General features: G+C 33.8%; 3 protein-coding genes, 1 non-coding gene and 1 pseudogene across 4 annotated transcripts; 3 read left to right on the forward strand and 2 right to left on the reverse strand.

Annotated features, from left to right (window-relative positions):
- Positions 1-5,696: 5,696 nt before the first annotated feature.
- Positions 5,697-8,616, forward strand: LOC111913348 (probable serine protease EDA2). The gene is made up of 12 exons (XM_023909069.3): positions 5,697-6,093; positions 6,230-6,355; positions 6,473-6,628; positions 6,710-6,892; positions 6,990-7,106; positions 7,183-7,236; positions 7,313-7,384; positions 7,486-7,694; positions 7,777-7,871; positions 7,958-8,032; positions 8,123-8,206; positions 8,311-8,616. Exons 1-12 carry the CDS (start codon positions 5,908-5,910, stop codon positions 8,427-8,429), a joined length of 1,476 nt encoding a protein of 491 aa, XP_023764837.1. The 5' UTR covers positions 5,697-5,907; the 3' UTR covers positions 8,430-8,616.
- Positions 8,617-13,114: 4,498 nt separating this feature from the next.
- On the forward strand, positions 13,115-14,795 carry LOC111913368 (probable serine protease EDA2; annotated as a pseudogene).
- Positions 14,796-17,269: 2,474 nt separating this feature from the next.
- LOC111913347 (fructose-bisphosphate aldolase 1, chloroplastic) lies at positions 17,270-19,343 on the reverse strand. Its single transcript, XM_023909068.2, has 6 exons — positions 19,084-19,343; positions 18,557-18,826; positions 18,340-18,449; positions 18,183-18,273; positions 17,828-18,097; positions 17,270-17,745 (listed from the first exon to the last, which is right to left on the reverse strand). The coding sequence occupies exons 1-6, from the start codon at positions 19,255-19,257 to the stop codon at positions 17,467-17,469; spliced, it is 1,194 nt and encodes a 397-aa protein (XP_023764836.1). The 5' UTR covers positions 19,258-19,343; the 3' UTR covers positions 17,270-17,466.
- Positions 19,344-21,915: 2,572 nt separating this feature from the next.
- LOC111913345 (protein CHAPERONE-LIKE PROTEIN OF POR1, chloroplastic) lies at positions 21,916-23,987 on the reverse strand. Its single transcript, XM_023909066.3, has 5 exons — positions 23,827-23,987; positions 23,183-23,356; positions 22,985-23,091; positions 22,455-22,899; positions 21,916-22,356 (listed from the first exon to the last, which is right to left on the reverse strand). The coding sequence occupies exons 2-5, from the start codon at positions 23,317-23,319 to the stop codon at positions 22,206-22,208; spliced, it is 840 nt and encodes a 279-aa protein (XP_023764834.1). The 5' UTR covers positions 23,320-23,356; positions 23,827-23,987; the 3' UTR covers positions 21,916-22,205.
- Positions 23,988-24,042: 55 nt separating this feature from the next.
- Positions 24,043-24,115, forward strand: TRNAE-CUC (transfer RNA glutamic acid (anticodon CUC)). The gene has a single exon. It is a non-coding gene; the product is annotated as a tRNA-Glu (tRNA).
- The last annotated feature ends 3,224 nt before the right edge of the window (positions 24,116-27,339 follow it).

Raw genomic sequence — 27,339 nt, forward strand, 5'->3', positions numbered from 1 at the left:
TATGACTTAAACCCTAAAAATTAGGGTTTTGGGTCAGCTCGCGTACGCTACGCGTACCCCTTGGTACGTTGCGCATACGCATATCAACCCCCCGCATCCAATGCTGCCACTACGCCCCACTTACACCCAAAGTGCATCCTCGTTCTGTCCAATCACTAACGGCCTAACTCAAATAGTCAAACATTACTTTCATAATCCAATAATTAATTACAAATATTAAATAATTTAGCATTACCTCGAACCACGGATGTTACAACAGTGCCCACATCTATACTTGTAACACCCGTTTTCCATAAAAGACCAGTTGGTAACCTAAAGGAGACAAAAGTATGGTTTTTGAGGAAAACCATATGTCATGACGTGGTGCATGGAATGCTACGACATGGAATGGTTGTGTTGTATGCATGTTCTGATGGACGCCACGACATGGCCAGAAGTGTGTCATGATGTGGTGGTTGTAGCAGCCCAATCCCATGATTTTTAGGGTTTCTCCCATATTTAATCATCTTAATTCAAGGATTAGGTCTTCTCCATCTCTTCATTTTGGAACCCTAGCCTCCATGCTTGATTGAGAGCTTGTTTGCTTGATTGTAGAGCTTGTTCTTAGATTTTGGTAAAGCTTAAGGAAGGAGAAAGTTTTTATTGGTGCAAGGAAGAAAGGATCTTGATTGGATCCATTACCCTTTTATGATTTTTGAGTTATTGAAGATATAAAGCTCATACCTTGAGCTTTGTTCTTCTTATTTAAATTTTGAGTTCATTTTGGATGATTTTGGTCCCTTCCATGGATGTTCTTGGAGTTTGAGGAACTCTAGTGTTTCTTGTGGATCCCAAATGGTCATTAGTTTTTTTAGAATGAGAAAAGAGTCATGTTTGGGTCTATCTTGTGTTCTTCAGCAAGCTTTGGACATATTAACGACTTAATGGACGTAGGGTTGTAGATCTTGCTTTGGGGTGAGGTTCTAATGGATAAAGTTGGAAACTTTATCCATTAAGTAATTGATAAAGACTAGATCTGAAGTGTTGAGCTTAGATCTATAAGTATTAAGCTCTTAATAAAGAATTATAGAATCTGCCAGTAACCACGGTGTGTCCAAGGAATGACCATGATGTGGTGGAGTCCAGCTTCATGATTGTTTTGATCAGACATGCCCACGACGTGGCCAAGGAGGGTCTACGACATGGCGAGGTCCTGCATATCGTCTATTTGTCATGACACGCCCACGACGTAGCCAAGAGGTCTCCATGTCATGGTGGTTGTTGAATTGGTTGACCGTTGACTTTTGTAGATCGTTGACCATTGGATTTTAGCTCGTTTAACTTAGGGTTAAACTTGGCAGATTTAGGTTGTTAATTGAGGATTTATCTCTTTTGGTTTCAGTCGGTTTGCGAAATTAGGCAGTGCAAGGTGTGAGAGTACAAGTATGCTAGTTAACTAGGATAAATCTTTGTTATACATGTGTAGTTTAGAACACTTGATGTCTTGGTATGCTAGACTAGTAGGGTCTTGCCTATTGATCGTATGCTACTTTTAGGAGTTATGCTAGTTATCAGGATTATGCATGGTTGACCAGCAAAAGACTTAATTGTGTCTACTGGATCTCTAACTTCATATGACTTCATGTATTGTATGTAAGACTAGGATTTGGCCCCTCACACTTGTAGGGGTGTTATAAGATTAGATTTGGTATGTAGCATTCACTTGGGATAAAGTAGGCCCGTTGGTTGAAACAGACCGGAAGTGAGTATTAGGTTGTGGAGGACTACAACATTTACATGATAGGTTTGGGAACGCATGGTTGTTATGTATTTCATATGCATGTTAATAGGAGATTTGGCAGGTCGGCTCTAGAGCCGAGAACTTTGTGTAGATATATTATATATGATGGAATATGTGGTATACAAGGGAACTCATAAAGCTTTATGCTTATAGTTGTGGATAAAAGGTTTTGCAGGTTGTTTGTGAGAAGAGCTCGGCGAAACTGTAAACACGCATCGAACATATTTGTTTCCACGGTTTTGTGATTTAACTCTGATAATGTTCGGTTTTAACAAACGAATGTTACTTAATGAATTCTAAGATAAAGATTTTAATTGGTTAATTTATTTTGAAAATGAAAATTTTTCTTTGTAATTTTTCGGGACGTTATAGTATTGCAGGTTTTTTTTCTCGATTTAAATAATCATTAATTCATTATTAGCTTTTCTCATTTATGCTTTCTTGGTTTCCTTTTTTCATTTTATTTTCTATAATGACCTCAAATTTGAATGGTATGCATAATATCAGTACTTTTACGCTTCCTTGATATCCATGGTATGATGGAGCAACCATTCTAATATATGGCAGATATGATCATAGGGCGAAACCTAGATAGTATGTTTATTTTCTGTAAGACCTTACTTCCCTACATCATATTTACATTTTCTTGATATAAATTTTTAAACGGAGACTTTTAATCTTTTGTCTATTGTTACATGCTTTTATCGGGACAAATGTTGTGATTTTTTGGGTTGCATATAATGATTGGGACTGGTAGGATACTGCTTTATATAGTTATTATAGCAACATTGTACTTTTCCTTTATTTCTTATTAAGCAATGTACTTTGAAAGACCACCAAATTATATCATTGTACTTCCGGTTTTTTCTTATAGAATATTAGACTTTGAAAATTCAACTCACTTATTGTTAAGTACACTATTGTAGAATAAATAAAAATAAAATGTTTAATAAAAATGTGTCATACAATGTTGTAATATGAAAGACTGAAAGTAGGCTGATATAACGAACATTTAATAATTGAAAGTATATTGCTATTTGGAAATAGATCTAGATTACATGCCTAATTTTTGGTGTTGGATTTCGATCCAGGTCTAATTTTCATTTCGTATATGATTTTTTCTTAGATCTATAGTCACTTTCTATAGAAACCATCACAACAGAGTATTCATGTGTGATTAATTATTGTTTATTCATATATTTAATGTTTGTTGATATTTTTTTGGTCTGCTTAATAGAATGTTACTCTTAGTTAAAGATAAAATAGATTGTTATTTCCTATGATTTTAGCAATTTATATATCATTAAGAAAAATCTTGAACCCATGCAAAACATGGGCACATGGGCCCTTTTCTAATTAATATTAATGTTATATGTATAATTTGTCGACGTGCCAAACAATTTTGCGGTCACTATATTTATATAATTTTTTTAGTGTACGTTGTTTGTTAGCTTTTCGCAATTATTAAAATACATAATTATGGGCGAAGTGGATTGGTTGAACTTGTAGCAAGTAGGATAAAGACATGCATGGTTAGAGTGTCTAATTCAATATTCAATAATAATAATAACAACAACTATAATTGATAATCATGTCCACCTTCATGTAATTCTATTTCGTTTAAATACTTTATTATTCTAAAAGAAATTGATCCAAAATTTAATGTTAGAATTAAACACTTGGAAATTATAATCGTAAATCGAAAATATTAATTTCACTTTAGATTGTTGTCCGTTTGCCTATCAATATGTATTAAACTATTATAATTAATATGTATTGATATAATGTGCATTCAGACATGGACGGAGCATATATAGGACCAGGGGGCGGTTGTGGCCCTCCCTATATATTTTTTTTTATATATATAGTCCATAAGTATTAATAAGGTTACATATTATGTTCAAAACTATAAAATTTGACTATGGCCTCCCTGTTCTTCAATTTTTATACGTATTCTATTTTCGGCCCCCAAATCATAACTTCAAGTTCCGTCACTACATTCAGATTGGTATTTTTTTAACGACCGGATGAATTATTTAAACTAACAAAATGTTTAAATAAACAAATAAAAAAATTATACAAAACATTCTCCACGTGCCATGTTTTTTTTTTTACAATTTTTTGCATTTTATGAATTATGATGATATATTGGTTTGATTGTGATTTCTCACCAAATCCTTTCAACCAAGGCATTCAATATATCTCTAATTGAAGAAAAAAAATGGTATTATTTTTCATATTTGAAACATGAGCAACGTTTATCATAATTTTTCTTTATAAAAGATATTCAAATTTATTTTATTTTAACAGTACAATTTTGAGTTTGTATACAATCTAATGGCTTATTTGATTATCTACTGAATTTCTAGAATACATTTTAATAGTTTTAAAAAACTAGCAAAATTAAAGGTTACAAATAAAAAGTTTATAAATCAGGAATAACATCAAATAAAAACTTAAGTAGTTAATTGTATATATTTTTTGTACACCAACTCTTTGAGAAAAATATCTCAAAGTTAGTTGGGATAAATTTCTTACGATTTGTTAAGCTAGCTAATTTACACACAGAAATTCATTTACGACCCTTCCATTTACATCTTATTCACAAAAAAGTTTTCACTTACACCGTTTTTATGTATGTAATTTATTGTATACCATTATTTGATTAAGGTACAGAGAATGGATTGGACTGTAATTCTTGAAGAAAAAATTAAATAAGAATAAAATAAATTGAAATTATTAATACTTTCTACGGAGTTATAAATGTTAAAATAATAATAATAATAATAATAATAATAATAATAATAATAATAATAATAATAATAATAATAATAAAAAATAAGATCAAAGGTGAAATTAGAAAACCATAGTGTCTAGAGTAATCATTAGTGAAATTATCGGTGGTCATAGTCACATACATATCTAATAATCCTATGTAAATCTTTGAAATCTATATGAAGTTAAAGCTATGTTTGATACATTAACTAAAAGGTTATCATATTGCATGAAAAGCTATCTTAGTTGATAAAAAAATATATAATTTGATAAAACTAGCCTGAGGAATATATAATAACATAAAAATGACAGGTAAAATTATACTTTATTTTTAAACCAAATTAACCAAACACGAATCTAAAATTTGAGCCCTATATATTCGGAATTAGAAAACAACTTTTATTCCAAGATTTGGTTATGATTTATGCTTAGAAATTATTTCAAAAAGAATGAGGTAAATCGGTAGAAAAACGAGCTAAATATCGATGGCAGGCAAAATTGGGCCATTGTTGCCTACTGAACCCGGGCTTGGTATGATGGGAGTTTTGGGCTGAAATACATTTAGAATTTCTGTTTTTGGTACGATTTATATTATTTATCTTTTAAAACAACTTTTTTTTGATATTTTAATGGGTATTTTCAACATTATTTTAGTTATTAAATTTACGAAATTAAGATCGTGATCCATCAGCCATCATTTTATCCCAAGCAAGCAACATGATTCTTTTATGTACGAATAGAATCATATATGGTTGGGTTCCTAGGAAGCAGCTATGCAATTTTACTTTAACCTTTTCAAATATTTTTCTATTAAAATTACAATATCATTACTAACGTTTTAGTAATTACAACTATTACATCTTTTTTTTGCATTTAAACTAGATAAACAAATCGTCAAGTTAATTTCTTACGTATTCCTGTCTGTTAACATAAAATCTCACATACCTTATTTAATAAAATTTAATCCCAACCTTTTACAAGAGTACTAATATCAAACAACCCTTACCAATTGGGCTGAGTTATAAGGCCCAGTAATTCGAAGTCTTTAATCATTGGGACAGAATAGGCCATACCTAAGTGATTGGGCCGGGTTTATTTATACGGGTCGAGTTGTAGAAACCGCGATACAACTAGATTCTCCACCAGCAATGGAAGATTGCCTTTGACGTCACAAGGGAAGACAATAAATTCACTCTGATCTACATACATAGTAGAAGTAGAGCTTAATCACATATCAACAAGATTACGTGACAAAAAAACATCAAATTCATCGTTTTTTGGAGCAGCAGTTTGTGAAAAGAGATCGATTTTTCGATTGAGGATTGCAGATTTGACGAAAGGAGAAAAAAAAAATGAGGGCGTTGGTAGATTCACTTGGGCTTTTGTTCATGATTTCGATTTTCAGTGCTTGTAACGGGCTATCTACTCCTCGAATCATTGAACGCATGCACATCAGCAGTAGTGGTAGCAGCAACAGCAGTTATTTGACAAAGGATGAGCTCTGGTTCAATCAGACGCTCGATCATTTTTCCCCTTACGTATACATTCTCTCCCCCTTTAATCTTTATGTCATTTACCATTAATTTTATGAAGATTTGACATCTAATGTTGTGAAATTGTTCATGAATTCCCAATCTGTATGTATGATGAGTCATTGTGTTTTGGCATTTACAGGATCATCGTAAGTTTGGGCAGCGGTATTACGAGTACTTGAACGAATTCAAGCTTCCCCATGGTCCAATCTTCTTAAAAATATGTGGTGAAGCTGCATGTAACGGGATATCAAATGACTATATGAGCGTACATTACCAAAATCTTCATACATGATCATATATCGATAGCCTTTATTCATGAATTTTATGTTTATATGTAAAAGCAATTGTCCCTGATGGATCATAATCTTCTAATTCCATACAGATTTTGGCAAAGAAGTTTGGAGCTGCTTTAGTTACACTTGAGCATCGATACTACGGAAAGAGTTCTCCATTCAAATCTCTAACAACCAAAAACCTAAAATTTCTTTCATCTAAGCAGGCACTATTTGACTTAGCTGCTTTCCGTCAATTCTATCAGGTTTATAGATGAATTTATTTGGAATAATTCAAATATTTGTACTTTTAGTTTCATAACATATTACTCTCCATGATCTTGTAGGAATCATTAAACTCAAAACTCAACAGAACAAATATTGAAAATCCATGGTTTGTGTTTGGTGTTTCTTATGCTGGAGCTCTTAGTGCATGGTTTCGTTTGAAGTTCCCTCATCTCACATGTGGGAGTCTTGCAAGCTCTGCTGTAGTTAATGCTGTTTACAATTTCACTGAATTCGATCAACAGGTGAGGTGATGAAAAGTGAAAATAGAAAGAAAAAAAAAAAACATTTATCTTTATTTTAAGGGACGTTTTTGGTCACAAATCTTTTCTGTCATGACAGGTTGCTGAGTCAGCAGGACCTGAATGTAAAGCTGTATTACAGGAAGTTACTCAACTTGTTGAAGAAAAGCTTGCATCAAATAGTAACGCATTGAAGACCACATTTGGTGCTACTCAGGTAATATATATGAAGTGATTGACTATTTGACTTTATGAACCTGTCATGTTTGACTACTATAATATCCTTTTTTCAGCTAAAAATAGATGGTGACTTCTTGTATTTTCTAGCGGATGCTGCAGCCATAGCTGTAAGTTTTTTCACATATATGTTTATATAAACTTTTTCCATAGTGTACATGATTCATGATATATGAATCTTTGTAGTTTCAATATGGGAATCCTGATAAACTTTGCACACCAATGACTAAAGCTAAAAAGGCGAGAGAAGATCTAGTGGTAATTCCAATTTCCAATTTCCAAGTTTCTTGTTCTTGAATTCTTTTTCTTAATACAATCTTGAAACTAAAAAAAAAAAAAAAGTAACAATCTTTATGCAGAATGCATATGCAAAATACGTGAAGGAATATTATGTAGGAAGTTTTGGAGCTGAAGTTGAATCATATAACCAAGAAAATCTTAAAAAGACAAACCCAAGTATGTATGAATCTGGTGATCGATTATGGTGGTTTCAAGTTTGTAGTGAAGTTGCATATTTCCAGGTGGCACCTTCAAATGATAGCATCCGTTCTTCAAAGATTGACATAAGGCATGTACATATCAACATTATGACACATTTTAATCAATAATATAAAATCCAGGTTTCATAATTCTATTATTTTAATTAACAGGTATCATTTGGATCTATGTAAAAATGTATTTGGAGAAGGTGTGTATCCGCTTGTTAATGCTACAAATCTTTACTATGGGGGCAAAAACATTGCTGGTATGAACTATGAACATTACTATTTACATGTGAATTTCAGGGTTAATTTCTTTTTGATGAATTTTGTTGAAATATGTAAAATGTAGGATCAAAAATAGTTTTTACAAATGGGTCACAAGATCCATGGAGACGTGCATCAAAGCAAGTGTCATCTGAAAGCAGTAAGCCTCCAACCCTAATATTTTATTTTTTCTTTGGATTTTTTGTTTCTATCACTTAATTTGTGTTTTTTTTAATAATTTTATTTGTAGTGCCATCATATATAATTAGTTGTCATAACTGTGGTCATGGAAGTGATTTAAGAGGATGCCCACAGTCTCCTTCGCCTCCTGAAGGTTTGTAAATTGGATATATATTTTTCATGTGTGCGTAATATTAATTATTAATTATTAATTATTATATAACAATTTGTGACTGAATAATGAAATTATAATTTCAGGAAGCTCAAAGGGGTGTAGTTCACCGGATGTGGTTGACAAAGTAAGACATGAGATTGTAGAACAGATAGACTTATGGTTGGCTGAGTGTCATGATTTTGGTAAGTGTTCAAGCCAATAAGTCTTCAGAAGAACATGTGGATAGTTGCTTCATTCATGATCTTAATTATATGTTTTTAGTGAGATTGAGAGATGATGATGCAAATAAGACATGCAATGTATCAAAACCTTTGTTGCATGTAAATTGCAAACATTTTTGATACTCATTACCTTGTATTCTTTTGTGAATATTGATGTTTGTTCTTCTAGGATTAAGCTGTTAGCTAGTAAAATGAATGTCATGTTTTATGACCACGTGTTTGGTTATCATAAAAACATGTGAGAGTAGAATGTGATAACTTGAGATTCCCACTTTGGTTTTAATCATTTAATCATAACAAACATTGAACCAAGATCATATGGTTATTTAACAATTTATTTTTTTGTGTGAAAGATACTATTGTTTAAGTATTATACATCTAAGTGATCAAAACAATTCAAGCTTAAACACATATAATGTGTTTATGCCCCCATGAAGGAAAGAAAGATCTTTAAGAGATTTTACTACTCAAATTTACTCCTGTTATCTTTTGATGCGTGGTGACGAGGTTGAGGTGAAAATAGGGATGATTGTTAAGCAATCATTTAAGGAATCATCCTATGTATATCCATCCTTGTAAGAGATTAGATTACTCAAATTTTAATAATCATACATGTTTTGTTTTGTATGTAGCTTTAATAATTAAAAAAAGGTATTACGGTACTTTCTCATAAAACTATCGACAGTGTTTATGTCATAATTGCATTACTTTACATGTTATATAAGATTAATTAAAATTGTGATATAAATATATAAATACAATGCATATTTGATCGACAAAATGGATCATAGTGCCTTTTTTTCCTTTCTACATAGCCTATGATATGCTTAAGCCGACCGGATCGATGTAGAACATATGAATATTCATGTACTAACCCTTCTTGTGAACCTTCTTGCTTCACAGAGAGGGGCAGGGAAGGCTAGGTTAGGCCGTAAGATGGTTATCGGCTCACATATACTTTCATTCATGAAATTAGAATTTAAATGTTGCTATATCTACGAAACAATTCAAAAAACGGTCTCGTAGTTCATTAATCTACCCAAACAAATAACTAACTTAGACATTAAGTTAAAGAAGCTCGCAAATCACAATTGTATTGCATTTTAGCAAATCACAATTGTATTGCATTTTAAGTGAATAGGGGTAAAAAAAAGTTGAGGGGGTAAAAAAACTTGAGTTGCCAAGTGATAAAAAAAACATGACATTATAATTTTCAAATATCAGTTAATAAAGACATTGCTCTTTGTATTTCTAGTTTTGCGCGAACCATACAAAAGCACAACATGATTCTTGTCATACATTGTGCAGAAAAACACTCTTTGGCATGATGTATTCTTTTGTGAATATTGCTTTTTGTACTTGTAGTTTTGCGAATGAGATGTCTAGGAAAGATAGTTAACCCTAATGATTGTTGTTAGGGGTGTAAGTGAGTCGAGCTACTCGCGAGCTACTCGGGATCGACTCGTTAAAAGCTCGACTCGACATCGAATTAAACGAGCCCGAGCCGAGCTCGAGCCCAAATATGAGGCTCGTTTATTAAACGAGCTCGAGCCGAGCTTCAGCTAGTGAGCTCGCGAGCCTATATATATATATATATATATATATATATATATATATATATATATATATATATATATATATATATATGTGTGTGTGTGTGTGTGTGTGTGTGTGTGTGAGAGAGAGAGAGAGAGTGTATATATATATATATATATATATATATATATATATATATATATATATAGGCTCGTTTAGGCTCGCGAGCTCACTAAATTGTTCACGAGCCGAACTCGAGCTTCAATTTAAGGCTCGAATCGAGCTCGAGCTCGAGCTCGAGCTTCTTCAAAATTAAACGAGCCGAGCTCGAGCTTGGTTAGGCTCAGGCTCGGCTCGGCTCGTTTACACCCCTAATTGTTGTTGAGGATGCTATCTTCAAGCAACAATAGACATTAAAACATCTATAATGCATTGAACTCTATAGAATTTTAATGAATTGATGGACAATCATTCTAATTTTCGTACAATTCTATCATTTTCTTCTACAATACATTGAAGTCTACAATCCCAATAAAACATTAAAAAATCATTTATTACAAAACCTAATTTATGAATGTTCTTTACGAACTAAAAAGTTTTATTTTTCTTACTGAAAAGTTTAATGACTTTTGAACTTCATATCCATTGAACTTCAAGGTGGGCATCCCACTATGGGTGAGTTTAATCCATTGACAACAAAATAGGCATTTCACCTCATTCAACCATTTCATTAAACTATGCATTATGGATGATGTGAGGGGAACAACCCTCATGGTTCTTGAAAAGCAAGCAAGCATCCTATATATACGAGCTAAACATATCATTTCTAAATATACAAGCCAACAAGTGTCATCCACAATGTTATGAATGTAATCATATATGTTAACATAGAATTTTGACCGTAAATCTTGTCATAGTTAACTAGATTATAAGAAAATCAATAATAAGAGTAATCAGAACAATCCATCCAAAATTGTTATCGAAAGCTCGCGTCTATGTTTCCAGATTATTATGAGATTATTTGGGTCCTTTGCGGCTTTTTTGCAGCACATAAAATATTGGTATGACTTTCTGAGCATCGGATTTGAGTTTGACATAAGTATCACATCATATTTTTGCATCACATTCTTTTAACACCTTTTGTCATTTAACCAAGTCGTAACGATCTCAAACCTATTACACATGGTTGGATGACAAGAGTTTGACAATGTGATCAGTTCAAGGATCCCCTACTTGGACCAAAGGTTGAGACTAAGAACTCCCAAATCCCAATAATATATTGATTTAACGATTTTTCATACGAATAAGTGAGAATATAAATACAAAGATGAAATAAAAGTTATAAACAAACTCATACAAAATACATGAAAACTAAGAATATGAAATGAGAAAACCAAATTATGAAAGTTGTCGACAAAAAATTACAAAAAACTACAACATAAAAGAGCATTTATTCAGGTGTATTGAAACCAAGACAACTCGCCCTCCCTTTAGATACAACATATATGGGAAATGGTCAAAAAGCCAAAAATGGCCTCAAACGACTACAAGAAGAGATGAGCATTTGACCTGAAAAAACGGATCGTACATGAAAACAACTTGAATCGGAATCGGGGTATTCGGTTCGGTTCTCAGTTCTCAATTTCCCACTAGTTGGTTCTCGGTTATTGGTCCGGTTTGGGCTGGGTCCAAAATCGGTCCCTAAAAAGCATACTTACTTGTAGAATCGAATCGGAACCGAGGTATTCGGTCCGGTTCTTCAGTTCCCGATCCTAGTCCGGACTGATGATCATCCCTAGCTGATCCTAAATAGGTATATTTCCATAGGTTAAGTTGTGAAAGCTTTCGATATCACTAGTTTTCGACAAACGATAGAAGACTGACCACAAGTTAGCAACACCACAAAATGATAAAACACATCAAATTCGTTGCTTCTCATCCCAACAATTTGTGATATGAGATGGTAAAATCTACTCTAATAAATAAAGGTTTTTTTGTCACTTGTCACACTCTTATTTAGTTTGTCAAATGTCATTTTGTGGTTATTTTGAATTATTTTTTCCACATGTTATTTTATAAGTTCTCTATTTTTTTTAATTTCACATAATATTTTAATGTAATAATTGCAATAAATATAATAATAAATGGAGATCAATGTCATTAATGAACTTACCTTTTAATTTGAAAATTCTTAAAATTAAAATTCATTAGTTTTTTTGTTTATTTATTTAAATTATTTTTTTAAATTTAAAAGATAAAATACATTTTCATTATAATAATTTATTATTTTTCTTATTTTCTTATAAATTCAAAGTTCTTAAATATTTAGACATATATATATATATATATATATATATATATATATATATATATATATATATATATATATATATATATATCCCTATTCTAAGAAAAGAATAGTTTTAATCTCCTTTTGACATTTGTCATCATATTAAGCCATCTAATTAATGCATATTTTATTCTTCTTATGTCATGTGTCATCCTATTAGATCTCATAATTAATGCATGTCACTTGTCAACTTATTAATCTCAATTTTAAATTTTAAATTTTAAATTTTAAATTTCTACTCTAATTACATTAAATTAATAACATCAGAATAAAAATTAAAATAAAATTAATACAAATTATAAGGTGATATAATTTTACATATTTATTTAAATTAACGATTATAATTCTATATAACTAAAAAAATATCATTTAATTAATAATTTATTTAAAATAATTGATTAATAATTTTGATTTCTTACTATTAAAGTTTCATTAATTTTGTAACCGTGGTTTCCACGGGTTATATATATATAGGTCTTACGACTAGTTTTGAATAATATGTCTTCATGAGTTTTTATTTAAAAAATAAAAGAAATACAAAGTAATAACATGAACTTTATTTAAAAAAAAAAAAAAAACAAAATGCAAGAAAATGGAATAAAAATAGAGTTAAAATCTATTCGCCAAAAATCAAAATGTTTGGGAAGGAAACGAAAGGAAACAAATAGAGCAGAGGATTCCCCTCAAGAAAATGGAAAGAAAGGAAATAGATGTTCTCTTCCTTACCTCCCCTAATTTTTAAACTCTGAAGGATTGCAGACTTGACAAAGGAGGAAAAAAATGAGGGTGTCGGTGATTTTTGTTAAATTCCTGTTCATGATCTTGATATTCAATGCTTGTAATGGGTTATCTACTCGAATCATTGAACGCATTCACAGCAACAGCAACAGCAGCAACAAGAAAAATTATTTAACCACAGACGAGCTCTGGTTCAATCAGACGCTCGATGAGTCAGCAGGGCCTGAATGTAAAGCTGTATTACAAGAAGTTACTCAACTTGTTGAACAAAAACTTGCATCAAATAGTAACGCATTGAAGACCACGTTTGGTGCTACTCAGCTAATAGATATGGAGACAGTGTTTGACTTTATGAACTGTCATGTTTGACTACTAAATTATCCTTTTTCAGCTGAAAATAGATGGTGATTTTATGTATTTTCTAGCAGAGGCTGCATCCATAGCTGTAAGTTTTTTTTACACATGCATGTATTTAAATGTGACATGAGATTTGAATATTTATAGTTTCAATATGGGAATCCAGATAAACTTTGCACCCCAATGACTGAAGCTAAGAAGGCTGGAGAGGATCTAGTTCTAATTGACTTACAAATCTCTTTGAAAATCTTCTTCTCAAACTTTTTTTATTATACAATATTAAAAACAAAGAATCAATCTTTATGCAGAAAGCGTATGCAAAATACGTGAAGGAATATTATATAGGAAGTTATGGAGCAGATGTTGAATTGTATAACCAAGAAAATTTGAAAAAGACAAACCCAAGTGTGTATGAATTTGGTGATCGATTATGGTGGTTTCAAGTTTGTAGTGAAGTTGCATATTTCCAGGTGGCACCTTCAAATGATAGCATCCGTTCTTCAAAGATTGACATAAGGAATGTACATATCAACATATGACACATTTTAATCATTAATATAAAATCCAAGTTTCATGATTCTATTATTTTAATTAACAGGTATCATTTGGATCTATGTAAAATGTATTTGGAGAAGGTGTGTATCCGACAAATCTTTACTATGGGTGCAAAAACGTTGTTGGTATGACTATGAAGTATGAACATTACTATTTACATGTAAATTTCAGGATTAATTTATTTTTGGTGAATTCTCATGAAATATGTAGTATCAAAAATAATTTTTACAAATGGGTCACAAGATCTGTGGCGACGTGCATCAAAGCAAGTGTCATCTGAAAGCAGTAAGTCTCTAACCCTAATATAGTTTTTTTTTCTTTGGATTTTTGTTTCTGTGACTTAATTTGTGTGTTTTTATTTGTAGTGCCATCAATCCATCATATATAATTAGTTGTCATAATTGTGGTCATGGAAGTGATTTAAGAGGATGCCCACAGTTTCCTTCAGCCCCTGAAGGTTGTTAGTATATCTAATTTTTCAACTTCATATCTCCCTTTTGTTTGTAACATTATAAATCGTAAACTATACATTGCAGGGAGCTCGAAGAGCTGCAGTTCACCTGATGCGGTTGAGAAAGTAAGACATGAGATGATACAACAGATAGATTTATGGCTGGCTGAGTGCCATGCAATTGGTAAGTCTTCAATCTAACCAGTGTCATGTGTCTTTATAATTATAGTATATATGTATAAATGATGTTGAATATTTTCTAGGTCATGATCTTATCTGTTTTTGATGAGATAGTATGCAATGCTATGCATCATGATGATGCAGATAAGGCGTTGGCGTGTAAATTGCAACATCATTGTAATAAATTTTGTCACCCTTCTTATTTCCTTTTGCCTGCTTCATTAAATTCAAACATCACATATTTAAGGGTTCGGTTATTTGAGGGAGATCATATTTCCGAGTTCATTTTTTGTTTGATTTAATACTATGTGCTAGGGTTAAAATTTGATGCATGTTTTTTTTCTTCTTGTTATCATCGAGGGTTAAAATCTGGTCTGGTTCTTTGGATATTGTGTTTTGGGTTTGATTTGGCCTAAATGATGCAGATTTGTTGGGCTTAATAAAATGTAGATTTGTTTGGCTTAAAAAAACATGGGTTTCCTTTTATTTAGCTTAAAAAGCGCATATTGATCTAAGGAATGGGTGGGGTGGGCCTCGGCCCTATTGGAATTAGTTGCTTTTAAGGTTGTTTCAGATAAAAGAGAAGGAAAATCAGTTACGAAGATTAACCAAATTTTAATGTCGTTGGAATTAATTACTATTTCGACTATTTTTGTTGGATATTCATAGTTAAAACATTTTGGGTTAGGGGAACAAGTGCATATTTGAAATACCTGATAAAAATGTTGTTGTTACACACACACACACACACACACAAAAAAAAAAAAAAAAAAAAAAAAAAAAAAAAAAAAAAAAAAAAAAAAAAAAAAAAAAAAAAAACAGCATGGAAATGTACATGATTAGAAAATGGAGTTTGATCACAATATAGTTAGAAAAGTGGTAGAATCGTAGAAAGAAGATAAAGTGAGCACATGTGTTGTTTGGACATGAAAATCGTTGTCATCACGATCATGGGCGGATCTAGTTCATAACAAGGGTATGCAAATGCATACCCTTAATTTTTTCGTACATATGTTGATTTTTTAGAAAATAAATAAATTATGTATTAAATGTTATGTGTGCATACCTTTGCATACCCACGAGTTTGATTTTGTGGCAAAGCTATGGATATATCTTTTGTGAAATGATAGACTTTTAATTGCATCATATTTAGAAATAACCCATCTGCCAAGTTTTCACTTCAAGAAAATGACGTAATTAAATTTTAATGTGATTTGAGCCTATAAAATATATATCTTATCCGTTAACTTTGTATTTAAAAATTCTTTCATATCACTTTAAAATATCTTTTAAATGTTGCGTATTTTATTATCCAAATTTTGAACAAAATGTAGGATTTTTTTTTTCTTTTAAATCTTTTATGTAGGTAACGTTTTATGTTGTCACAAATTAATTTTGACTTTGTGGCTTTGAAGTTTGAAATTATTATCTAAAAAGATTTATTCATTTCCTTTCTTTCATCTATAAGACCTTTCGATAATAAATAATATTTTGTAGAGTATAAATGATAATAAATAAGATTTCGATGCATAATAACCTTGATTTTATCATTTCTTGTATTCTACCTTTATGTGTTCATAAATTTTGAGTGGATTTTTGAAAATTTTATTTTTATTCTATGGTTTTCTGGTGTTGTTATTTAACTAAAAACGATTTGGTGTATGTGTAATATAACATTAATGAAAAATTAGTCTATGATTTCCGCATACCCTATTTTATTTTTCTAGATCCGCCACTGATCACGATGGATGCTTCTATCACATGTTGGGTTGAGAAATGGAATGGAATCCGTGAACAAGAAGACGAATAGCAAATAGAGAGGGCAATAAGTGAGAAGTGTTTCCTTGTGAAAATCTAGGTTTAAAAATGTATTGTAATCATTTTGTGCTTAAACTGTGCATCCTTGATGTTGTAGTTTTCCTTTTCTATTAGTTATATGGTTGAACATTTAAAGAACTGATACTTTGCATTATTCGTGATGATTGGGATTAAATATCATTAAATCCAGGAGAAAGAGACCCATTTTTTATTCAATAGTCATAAATTGACCATTTTTATTTAAACTTTAATTCATTTCTCCTATATATCTCATTTTTTTTAGACAAATACTTTATTGTGACAACAATTAATAAGAAAAAAAAACTTATAAATTGATATGCTTCGGGGAAAGACTATTGGTTCGAGAAGCATGAGTACCAACTACCACACATGATGTATTAAAAAGAAAAAGAATATGATTAATTTTATCATTTAACGCACTTAGTTGGATTCAAAATCAAACAACCATGTTTCATTTGGTCATAAATTTGACCCGATCAATAATTATCAAACCCCTAAAGTACTTCATCATTTTGAGACTTTGCATTACTTGTACATTATACTTTAATACGTCTACTAAATATAGTCTTATATGTTTTTAATTAATTTGTGGATTAGTTTTGTATGTTTTGAATATTTTGTTAATTAGTTTTGTGTATGTTGAAGTAAAAGGAGTGAGATGGCAAATGAGTTGGGAGGGGTAGAACCGTAGAAGGGATAGATTCTCCATCCTAACAATGCATTATGCTCCAACATTTTCATAGCATTTCGAACGGATTCTAAAACCAAAACCAAAGAGTTTTAACTTTTAATCATCGTATAGATCGAAGTAAATATGTTGCATAATTTCATCAAACTCATCTTATAGATTGTTTCTTGAAACTACAAGATATAAGAATAAGAATCCATGATTCCATCTCAATATAACATTGCTAGAAGAAGTAAACGCTATCAACAAAAGTAGCATTCTCCAAAGGGCTAAAACACAATAAAAGTAACACACTCGATACTTTCATACCCTTAGGCCTTCTTATTAGTACACATACCCCTTCACAAACATCCCCTTCTTCGCCTCCTCGGACTCACCCTCGCCGGTGTACTTACCGAGCTGAGCCAGCGAGTTAGAACTCGCCCGCTGAAGCAAAGCGTCCTGAGCCGCCTTCACATTCTCCGGCCTTCCTCCCCATGTCTTCAAACAAGTGTTCTGAAGGGCACGCGCATACGAGAACGACACGTGCCATGGGTTAGGGCTTTGGTTCATCGCATTCAAGTTCAATGTAGCCTCCACCTCCGATTGCCCTCCCGACAAAAACTGCAATTCATCACATCAATAAGTTATGTTGTAAGTCATCATGAATTTTCACCTAATTTACACTATTTTTAGGGATACTTGCCATGATTCCGGGAACTGCAGGTGGGATTCTTCTTTGGAGAAGCTTGAGGGTATAATCGGCGACCTGGTCAGGTGTAGCCCGTTCTTTGCATTCGGCTCCCGGTGTAACCATGCTTGGTTTCAGAAGAATTCCTTCGAACAACACGTTGTTTGAAGCAAGGTAAAAGAACACCTCCGCCCACACTGCCTGAGCAACCTCGAAGGTCCGATCAATTCCGTGTTCTCCGTCTAGCAAGATCTCCGGCTCAACAATTGGAACCAGACCATTGTCCTACAAACGCACCACATTAAGACCTTATAAACCACATCCATGATCCAACCATTGTGCATTGGTTACAAACAGTTCAGTGTCTTACCTGAGAAATAGCAGCATAACGAGCTAGACCCCAAGCTGCTTCCTTGACTGCAAGTGCTGATGGACCATTGGGAATGCTCACAACAGTACGCCTAATCAACAAACCAAATTAGCGTTGACCGAATTAATCCCTATTTTGACCAACAATATAAACTTACCATTTGGCGAAACGGGCACCCTGTTGGTAGTAAGCAGCCGAGCGAGAGGCAAGCCCGTCAAGACCTTGGCACCATGACTCATCGTTTGAACCGGCCAAAGGAACCAAACCCTGTTACAGATCAAGATTCCATTAGCTAACAAAGTTTTGTTAGAGCCTCCGAGGCTATAGACATCTCTGGGTTGTTATACAACCGAGATGCATGTTAAAAGTGTTACCTTGTCGGTTTTGATACCGGGGACGATGCCTTGTTCCACTAGGACATCGACGATCTTCTTACCGTCGACTGTGGATTGGTACAAAGTTTCCTCGAAGAGGATGGCACCGGAGATGTAGTTGCCTAGACCGGGTGCGCTAACCAGGAGGGTTCGGTAAGCCTGGCGGTTAGCCTCGGTGTTCTCTAGACCGATGGAGGCTAACCGTTTTCCACAAGTAGCGTTGGACTCATCCATGGCCAGGATTCCTCGGCCAGGGGTGGCAATAGTTTTCTACATTACCACATAAACTCATCAGAAAAAAACTAATTATCTACAACTTAAAACCATAAGAATATTATAACAGACATCTAAACATCTCTAAAGCTTTTAAAAATTCTCATCACGGGTCAATAATGGTCCCAAATTGACTCATAGTCGATTTGATTCTCATTCGATAACGACTGACTTTTTTTTTACTGATTTATATCCAATCCAAAGTTCAAAAATCAGTTGTATAAACATAAGAAAGAAACAGCAAAAACACGAACCGCTGTTTTGACGAGTTCATCGGCGTAACTGGCACGAACAGCGAGTGCAGAGGGTGCAGTCGAGTTGAAACGGACCACAGAAAGGGGTGACTGGCGAAGGGTCTGACCCTTGACCCATTCGGACTTATCAAGGATGGTTGCTGGAGATGTCTTGAAGAGAGATGCTGAGGCCATGGTTGGTTTCTGTGAGCTCAACTTCTATCCTTTTGATGGAATTAAACACCACTCATTGTGTGTTTGGGTTCACTGGTTTTATACTTCTGTTTGGTGTCACAGGCGATATGCTTTTTGAGGCCAAAATGTGTTTTCCAGTAGAATGTTGCCACGTGGGTTGATAACTTTGCTGACATGGCGTTGGGAATTGAGCAGGAGGTTATGAGATGATATGTGATGAAGGGACGAAATTTGTCCTCGATGGGAGTCCTTATGATTGCCTTTAGTTGAAAAGGATGATTTGGAATGAATTTCACATAAATGGTCCCTGGACTTGCGCTTATGTTACACACTGGCTCTTGGTTTTGCACCTTTTTTGTTTGTTTTCATCTATTCGCTATGTTTTTTTCTAACAACTATTTGTAAAAGGTGAAATACAAGAAACAGAAACTTATTTTTATTGTTTTTTTTGTTATAACATCATATTTTAATTATTTCTACTATAATTTTGTACTATGAAGAATCTATTCATTTAATGAAATAACATCCAAATACAAAACAATTTTATACCCTAATAACAAAAAAAAATACAATTACAATGTTATAACTATGTAATTTTTAAATTACAATGATTAATAAGAAAATATAAAAATAGTCTTTGACCAATCTGCATCAAAAATGGGATGTTTGGGTTGTAAGTATGGATTTAAGAATAGATTATCGCGTATGAGTTATCCCTTGTAACAGAAAAAAAAAATTATTAAATAAAAAAGAGTAAATTACACGAATAGTCTCTATAGCTTGGGATTATTTACACGTTTGGTCCCTAACTTATTTTTTTAACTCGGAAGGTCCCTATAGTTTGTTTTTATTACACATTTGGTCCCTGTCTTAACTAAAAAGACTATTTTCTCTTATTTTTTAATTTATTTAAATAAGATGAGGTATGTAAAGTAATGTATGATGAGGTGGAAGTGGGATTGGGGATGTGTTTATTTAAATAAATTAAAAAATCAAGGGCAAAATAGTCTTTTTAGGTAAGACAGGAACCAAACACGCAACAAAAACAAATAGTAGAGACCTTTCGAGTTAAAAAAATAAGTTAAGGACCAAATGTGCAAATTGCCCCGACCCATAGGGACCATTCGTATAATTTACTCAATAAAAAACAATATAAAGTACAATTATTAATAAGAAAACTATTGAAAGTTTAATGTTGTTGATTTAGGCTCATGAACTAGTTTTGGTGATTAGAACTTAAACGGGTACCAAAAAGGATTTTGAACTTTTGTCTACGAACCATGTAGCTTGCAGTGCATGTTTGTATAAAACTAGTTTAATCTCGAACATAGCAAATGATAAGGCCAACGGGTAGTGCCTATTAAGGGTTTTGATTTTCAATCAAGTAAATATGGCTAGTTTGTTGTTACCTTTTGTATGTATATATAAATACTCAATAATGAAATCGAATATTTGAGGGGAAATAATATTTTTTTATATGATATCAACTTTGTAACTGATCTTATATTTACCATTGTCTTCATGGTTGTCGATGGCCCTATACCCAACACTACCACTGATGCCTCTCTCCCTCTTCCCATCATTCTTCACCTCCTAACTATCAAATCCTCCTTCTCGGACTATCTTCTTTGACAAAACCAAATTATCCCCTTACTATCATATCAAAAACTGATTGGCTACATTGATGGATCTATACCCACCCCACCACCCATTGAAGATGTCGATGGTATTTGCCTTCCACCTCTATCGCATATGGTTGCACCATACCTAACGTAGACAACATTTGCCCTTATCTATCACACACCAAATATAGTTATAAAAAACAAAACAAAAACATTTTCAGAATTTTTACTTGGTTTTGTGCATGTCTAGAAAATTACATGGCCTAGTAAATTGCAAGAGCAAGTTTAAACAACCATGTAATTCTATAAAATGCACATATTTTATAACTTCCTCAATTTGCTTTTAAGCCCTAATTGCTTCCATTATTCTTTTATGCTCTTTGGAATAGTGTCTAACCGATAAAATGTGTTAAACAAATTTAAAAACCTACTTTAGATGATTAATGTGTGAATTAGTAGTTAATTACTTAGCCAACTTTGTCATTTTTTAAACAGCAAATTATTTAAATATCTTCTCTACTTGGAATGGATTGAACCCAGGACGTTCTAGTTAGTTGTTAGATTAAGAACTTTTATATTAGCCAAATGGATTGGAATACAAGAACTATTACAATTAATGTGAATACATTACCATATATGTTCATCAATGGAAACGGAATTGAGGAATTATAAGTAAGGGACTCGTTACTATCTAAACGAATGATGAAGGTCCAAGTAGGGATACAATAGACATGTGTACATGTACACAGAGTTGAAATGCACATGTAAACGCACTTTGCACTTCACAAGGAAGCATAAAGAGCCTCTTATTTTTAACATGTTTGAATGCAACGGACTATCTACAGAATAGATCCCATGTTGGTTGCAATGTGAAACAAACAAAAAGTCTCAAAATATGAACATTACACCATTCATGAAGGAGATCAAAATAAAACATTATTGCTACTCCCATATTTGTTCAAAACTCTAAACTAAAGAAAAAATGTTTCCAACATGACACAATAACCAAAATATAGCCTTTGAATCCACATAACTCTTCAATCAGAATGGTAATGAAATTGTTACTATTTTCTTAACATGATTTTGACACTATAAGCTTAGGGACATAACAAAATCATTTAAATCCTCTGTTCTAAGGCCACAAGATACTTGCCCCCAACAAAAAGGTTCAAATAAACAAGTCACAAAAGTAATGTTATTATGAGAACCCTTGATACAACACATTAAATGGCAAAAAACTACACCGAAATTTTGACCTCTCCAACAAATCTACCACCTTCTTAATTCTTATGACCAAAATTTTGAACTTCACTCACTCAGTTGACTCTATTTAAGATAAGTAGAAGAAACCCACAAAAGCACATAAGTTACCAATGAAGTTGTCACTTCTAAATTCCTTGGCCCTTTGAGTATTGGTGGAATTACAGACACCATCAAGAATGTTCCCAACAGCCATGAAACGATAAAAGTCCCAACCCTGCAAGTTCAAATACATCAACATAAACACCAACAACTTCCCAATGATTAAAAAAGCAAGAATCTTGAATTCTTCAAGTGTAATCCAAGATTGCATACCCATAAAGAAAAGCTTTGAGTTTGCTCTTGAGGCGATCATGTATGAAATATATTGTGGTAATGAGTGATATGGCTACTTGAAGAGTGGGCCCTTCTTCAGTTGGAAAGATGATTGTAAGAGCTGCAAGTATCAAAAAGGCTATGGATGTTTTGATGATGAAATTGGTAGCTGGGGTTCTAAACCTGGTTGTGACAGCTTGGACTACACGAGACTGACTTACTTCCCTCATCTTTTTCTTGACATTGATTTTAGGGTTTTTTCTCTCGTAAAATTTCTGCATAATGATTTTGTCATGTGCAGATTCGATTGCATCAACACTTGGTTTGTGACCTGCGTATTTTTGAACCAAGAAGTTTCTAGCACTTTGGATTTCATCTTCAGAAGCTTCTTTGCTGATTCCAAGTCTTTTGTATGGGTCCTTTATGTTGATTCTAGGAAAGATAACTGCAGTTAGATGGATTGGGTTCAATTAGAACAAAGAAATTGATGATTTTTATGAAAGATATGGAATAATGGAAGTAAGGATTACCGGATGATTCATCTCTAGCATCACCAAAAGAAGCATCCATGGCAGATTTTACCAAAGAAGTTCTTCTTGGGGTGTATCTTTGTGAAGAACCAGACCAATTATTTCGTCTGCTTGGATGATGAAATCAGAAAATTAATCTTAATCCAAATGGTAGTTTTAGCAGATATAAACTTTTAAGAGGTGATTAGCATAAATTACCTTTCAAGACAAATGAACTCTTTACGTTTACCATGATCTTGGAAAACTGGAGTGTGCTTACATGGTAAAGCTGGACCTCTTGAATGGAGGTGGAAGCGATACTTTGTGGGGCTTCCAGCTAATCCAGATAAATTCATCTTTTTTTATAAAAATAGCTGAATTTGATCACCAGGGCTTCAAAACAGGAAACAAGGATGGAGAAGACGATTGTTAGAGCATGAAACGCTACGAAGAACTCAAAAATAAGATCTATTTCAGTTAACCTGACAAGTATTCATCTAATCCTATAACAAATGCAGTTCTTAGTAGGTTCAGGAACAAGAGAATCATTTATTCATTGGCACTCGATTAACTTATCCCTGCTACTCGTGAACAGAGCAGGATTGAAGAAGGAGCCCGATAAAAATTAATTCATTTTCACTGAGATTTCTGGTAAAGTTATAGGCTATAGTTACCGGTGACGCTGGAGTGGGGGTAAATCAGAATTGCGTATCAACTGTAATGACAAATTCTCATTGTATCAACTCAAATCACACCTTGCGACAAATTACTATTAAGATTCTTTTAGGGATAATTGATGAAAGTTTACATGAGCATAGCATCGTTAAACCCCCAAAAGTACAAACTTTTAAAAGTGGACTTACCTGAAGAATGAAGAGAATGAGAATGGAAGAACGCTGTGTGTTCTTTCAGAAGTAATTATACGTAATCTCCATGGAAATTCAGACGACGATTTTGAAGCAAGCAACGGATTAGGAGCAGCAACACAGCGGGCAAGGGTTTTTGTCCGATTGAAGCTGCCTTCTGAACCCTAAATTTCTTGACATTCAAATAAGATTTATGAATACAAAATAAACAAATCCGTTGTAGTCTAGTTGGTTAGGATACTCGGCTCTCACCCGAGAGACCCGGGTTCAAGTCCCGGCAACGGAATATTTTTTTTACATTTTGAACACAAAACAAATAATTATCATATGATTATTCTATTTGATTGAATTATTTGAGCTATTTGTTAAGATACCATAACGATAATTATCTTTTTTTTTTTGTTAATTTTTTTTATCCAAATGGGTTGAACATTAAACAACAAGTTCAATTGTCATCGTACAATGAGTGAGATGGCAAACGGGCAACAAGTTGTATCGCTAAGCCTTTTTGAATGGTAAAGCTAATTCTTTTAAAAACTACATCCGAAGATCTAGGGGATATAACATTACTATGCATGATTCGTTGTACTCTTTTAAGAAGCTCTACCGCATCTGGTGCGAGGAAACCAAACGTATCAAATGCAAATGATATGAACACGTGTTGATTTTCCATGCACGATCGCTCATGTTTGGTGACTTTGTTTGTGGTTGCTTTTAATGCAGCATGTCCCGCTGTGAAACCCCCAGCCCTCAGGCCCACGAGAGGGGATACCCCTGTAAGATCGACACATGCGTGTTTCCCTCCGACCCATCCAAAAATCAAAATGTCAGCCGGTCTGAGGGTTGACCTTCCTTCTGTCGGATCAGTCAAGAAATTAACAAGTGCCTCTTTCTTAGCAGAAACCCCGGCACGCTTAAATATGTCAAACAAAACATCCCTAACCATATCGTGCCTGTATTTGAACCCCGGGAGTTCTTTACAGTGAACTGCATGCTCTCCAAAAGAGTCCAAACATGCCTTGCGACACACAGGACATATCTCGTCAGCTGGGAAAATGGGAATCATGAGTCGATATTTGAGAATAGTACGATACTCCACGGGAGACATGTGTTGGCCAAGCCCATCTATAGGGATAGTCAGAAGAAAATCTTGAGCATGTGGTGCACGTAAGCACTGAAAAACCGCTTTCTGCCGAGCCGTCATGTCGAAATGCATTTCCATATCTTGGACAATTTTACAAAAAAGGGCACTCGCCAGTGTATTCTGGGATTTAGGGGGGGCGGTGTCTTTAGTAGTAAAATTGTTAAGGTCAAAATCTGGAAGCTTGTTGCGAAGGGATGCCAAGGCACAATCATAATCATAATCCATACCATGTATACCGCTATCCCGTAAGATATGGTCTTGCAATACCCAAGATTGGGCCCGTGAGGCAACAAAAGCATAGGAGGTAGCCTCAACTGCCGAGTATAAACCCAAACCCCCAAACCTAATGGGTAAGGAAGCAATTCGCCATTGTATGTCACCAAAGAAAGGGCCCCCACAAACTACAATGTCCTCAATCGCCCCGCAATCCATTGTCAAAGAATATTGCCGCCTCTTCCATGTGAACGGGTTGGCACGTCCTCAATCCAAAGAAAAGCTTAGCAATACCCATACAAGACCGAAGAAGAAGGAGCTCACTCTGGGGGTCAGACAATTGTGGAAGAAGGTGCATCAAATTCACAGCGTTTTCGGCTCTCTTTATAGCTAGACTGCGAATGAAACTAGCATCTCTACTAACAGTTCCCCCAAGAAGTTTCACCCCCAAAGGCGGCCTCCCAATGTCTGCCGGAAATAGCCCATCCCATAACTTCTTACCATCACACGAGGGCCAAAAGAGCTCAGTTTTCTTGATATTCAGCTGAAGGCCCAATTTTGGGCCAGTCACCATAATGATGTCCAATGCTTTGGCCACCTCCTCTGAATCTCCGATAAGTGTGCCATCGTCCAAGTATCAGGCATGGAGAAGAAGCTTGCAATTGTCTCTAATCTTATGCAAGAGCGGGTACAACACAATGGCAAAGAGAAGTGGTCCCAAGGGGTCTCCTTGTTGAACCCCAGTAGAAGACCTAATATGTGTGTTGCCTAGATATAACTTTGCTGCTTGATCATATAGGAATTTGACCCACAAAGAAATACATGGGCACCTCAATCTGACCTCATGAAGTAATGCGGATCTGTTTACAAGGTTAAATGCATTAGAGAAGTCTACAGTAAGCATGGAGAGAGATTTGTCATCGTGGCGCTCACTCAACAACCTATTGGCGCTATGTAAAATGGCCTCAGCGCCAACCGACAGCCCAACTCCGAACTGAAAATCATTGAGATATTTGGCCATTTCTTTACCAACCCCTTTCATGGCCAACTTGGAAACCAAACGTCTCCATTTCTTTAACCTTCACTTTTAAAAGCGAGTGAGTTAGTGTTCTTCGTTCTTTTTTTTCCATTTGGGCTTTTTTGCAATTCTTGATATTCTAAAATAATTTTTCATATTAGACATGTCAATGGAGCGGGTTTAAAGCGAATCACCACTGATCTAAGCTCTTTTAAAGTTATGATCCGTCCCGACCCATTAACTGTCTGGGTTTTAAATAATCAAATTCATACCCGTATTCATTGAATCAACGAATACCCGTCCATTTTACAATTAATAAAATTACATAATATTGATATATGTGTCATAAAGTAATAGTTCTCAATAAAAAATATAAAATGTCAACTAAGACAAGAATCTCTAATCTCTAATAATTATTAAAAGAAAACCTTAAATTCTAAAATGAAGAAATAAGGGCCCTCGATTACATTTCACTCTTTTGTCTCCACCTTCGGATCGTTTTGATGACATCATCCTAGACCAAAATATGCACGCGTCTCAAATTGTAACTTCCTTCTTACATTTCATTCCTAGGTTTTCCTCTCCACATAATCAGCCAAGAGCGTATATCACATCCCCATGAGACTCAATAGATATAATCTCTAATCCCTTCCTCCAATCGATACGCGTAACCCTGTCGATTTCATATATACATCGAGTCGATCCTATGTGTTCTTCTTCTGTTGTTACAAATTGTCTACATGAACTCATTAAACAACAAGTGCTAAAGCCCAGCAAAGGCATGGGCAACTTTCCAATATGGTATCTCAAGTGTTTAAGATCAAGCCCTGCAACTTTTGGTGCTTTTGTAAGCAAGTTTATCAATTTGGGTTATCAATCTTACATAAAATTCCTTAATTGGATGTCGGATGCCCTAAAAATGTCTGAGCCTAAGTTGATTAATTGCTTCTTTTCGATTGTGTTCACAACCAAAGTGTCATGGAACAATTAATTTTCATAAGAATTGATATTTTAGTTGTTTCTTCAAAAGTTCAATGTTGAATTTGTGTTGGATTTTGATTATTAAAATCTTACACTATTAATCTCCTTCTTCAGACTTCACCTCAAGGAACAATAAAGGTGCATTAGATTTTGG

The sequence above is a fragment of the Lactuca sativa genome, chromosome 2, assembly GCF_002870075.4.
Source record: "Lactuca sativa cultivar Salinas chromosome 2, Lsat_Salinas_v11, whole genome shotgun sequence".
Taxonomy (NCBI): domain Eukaryota; kingdom Viridiplantae; phylum Streptophyta; class Magnoliopsida; order Asterales; family Asteraceae; genus Lactuca; species Lactuca sativa.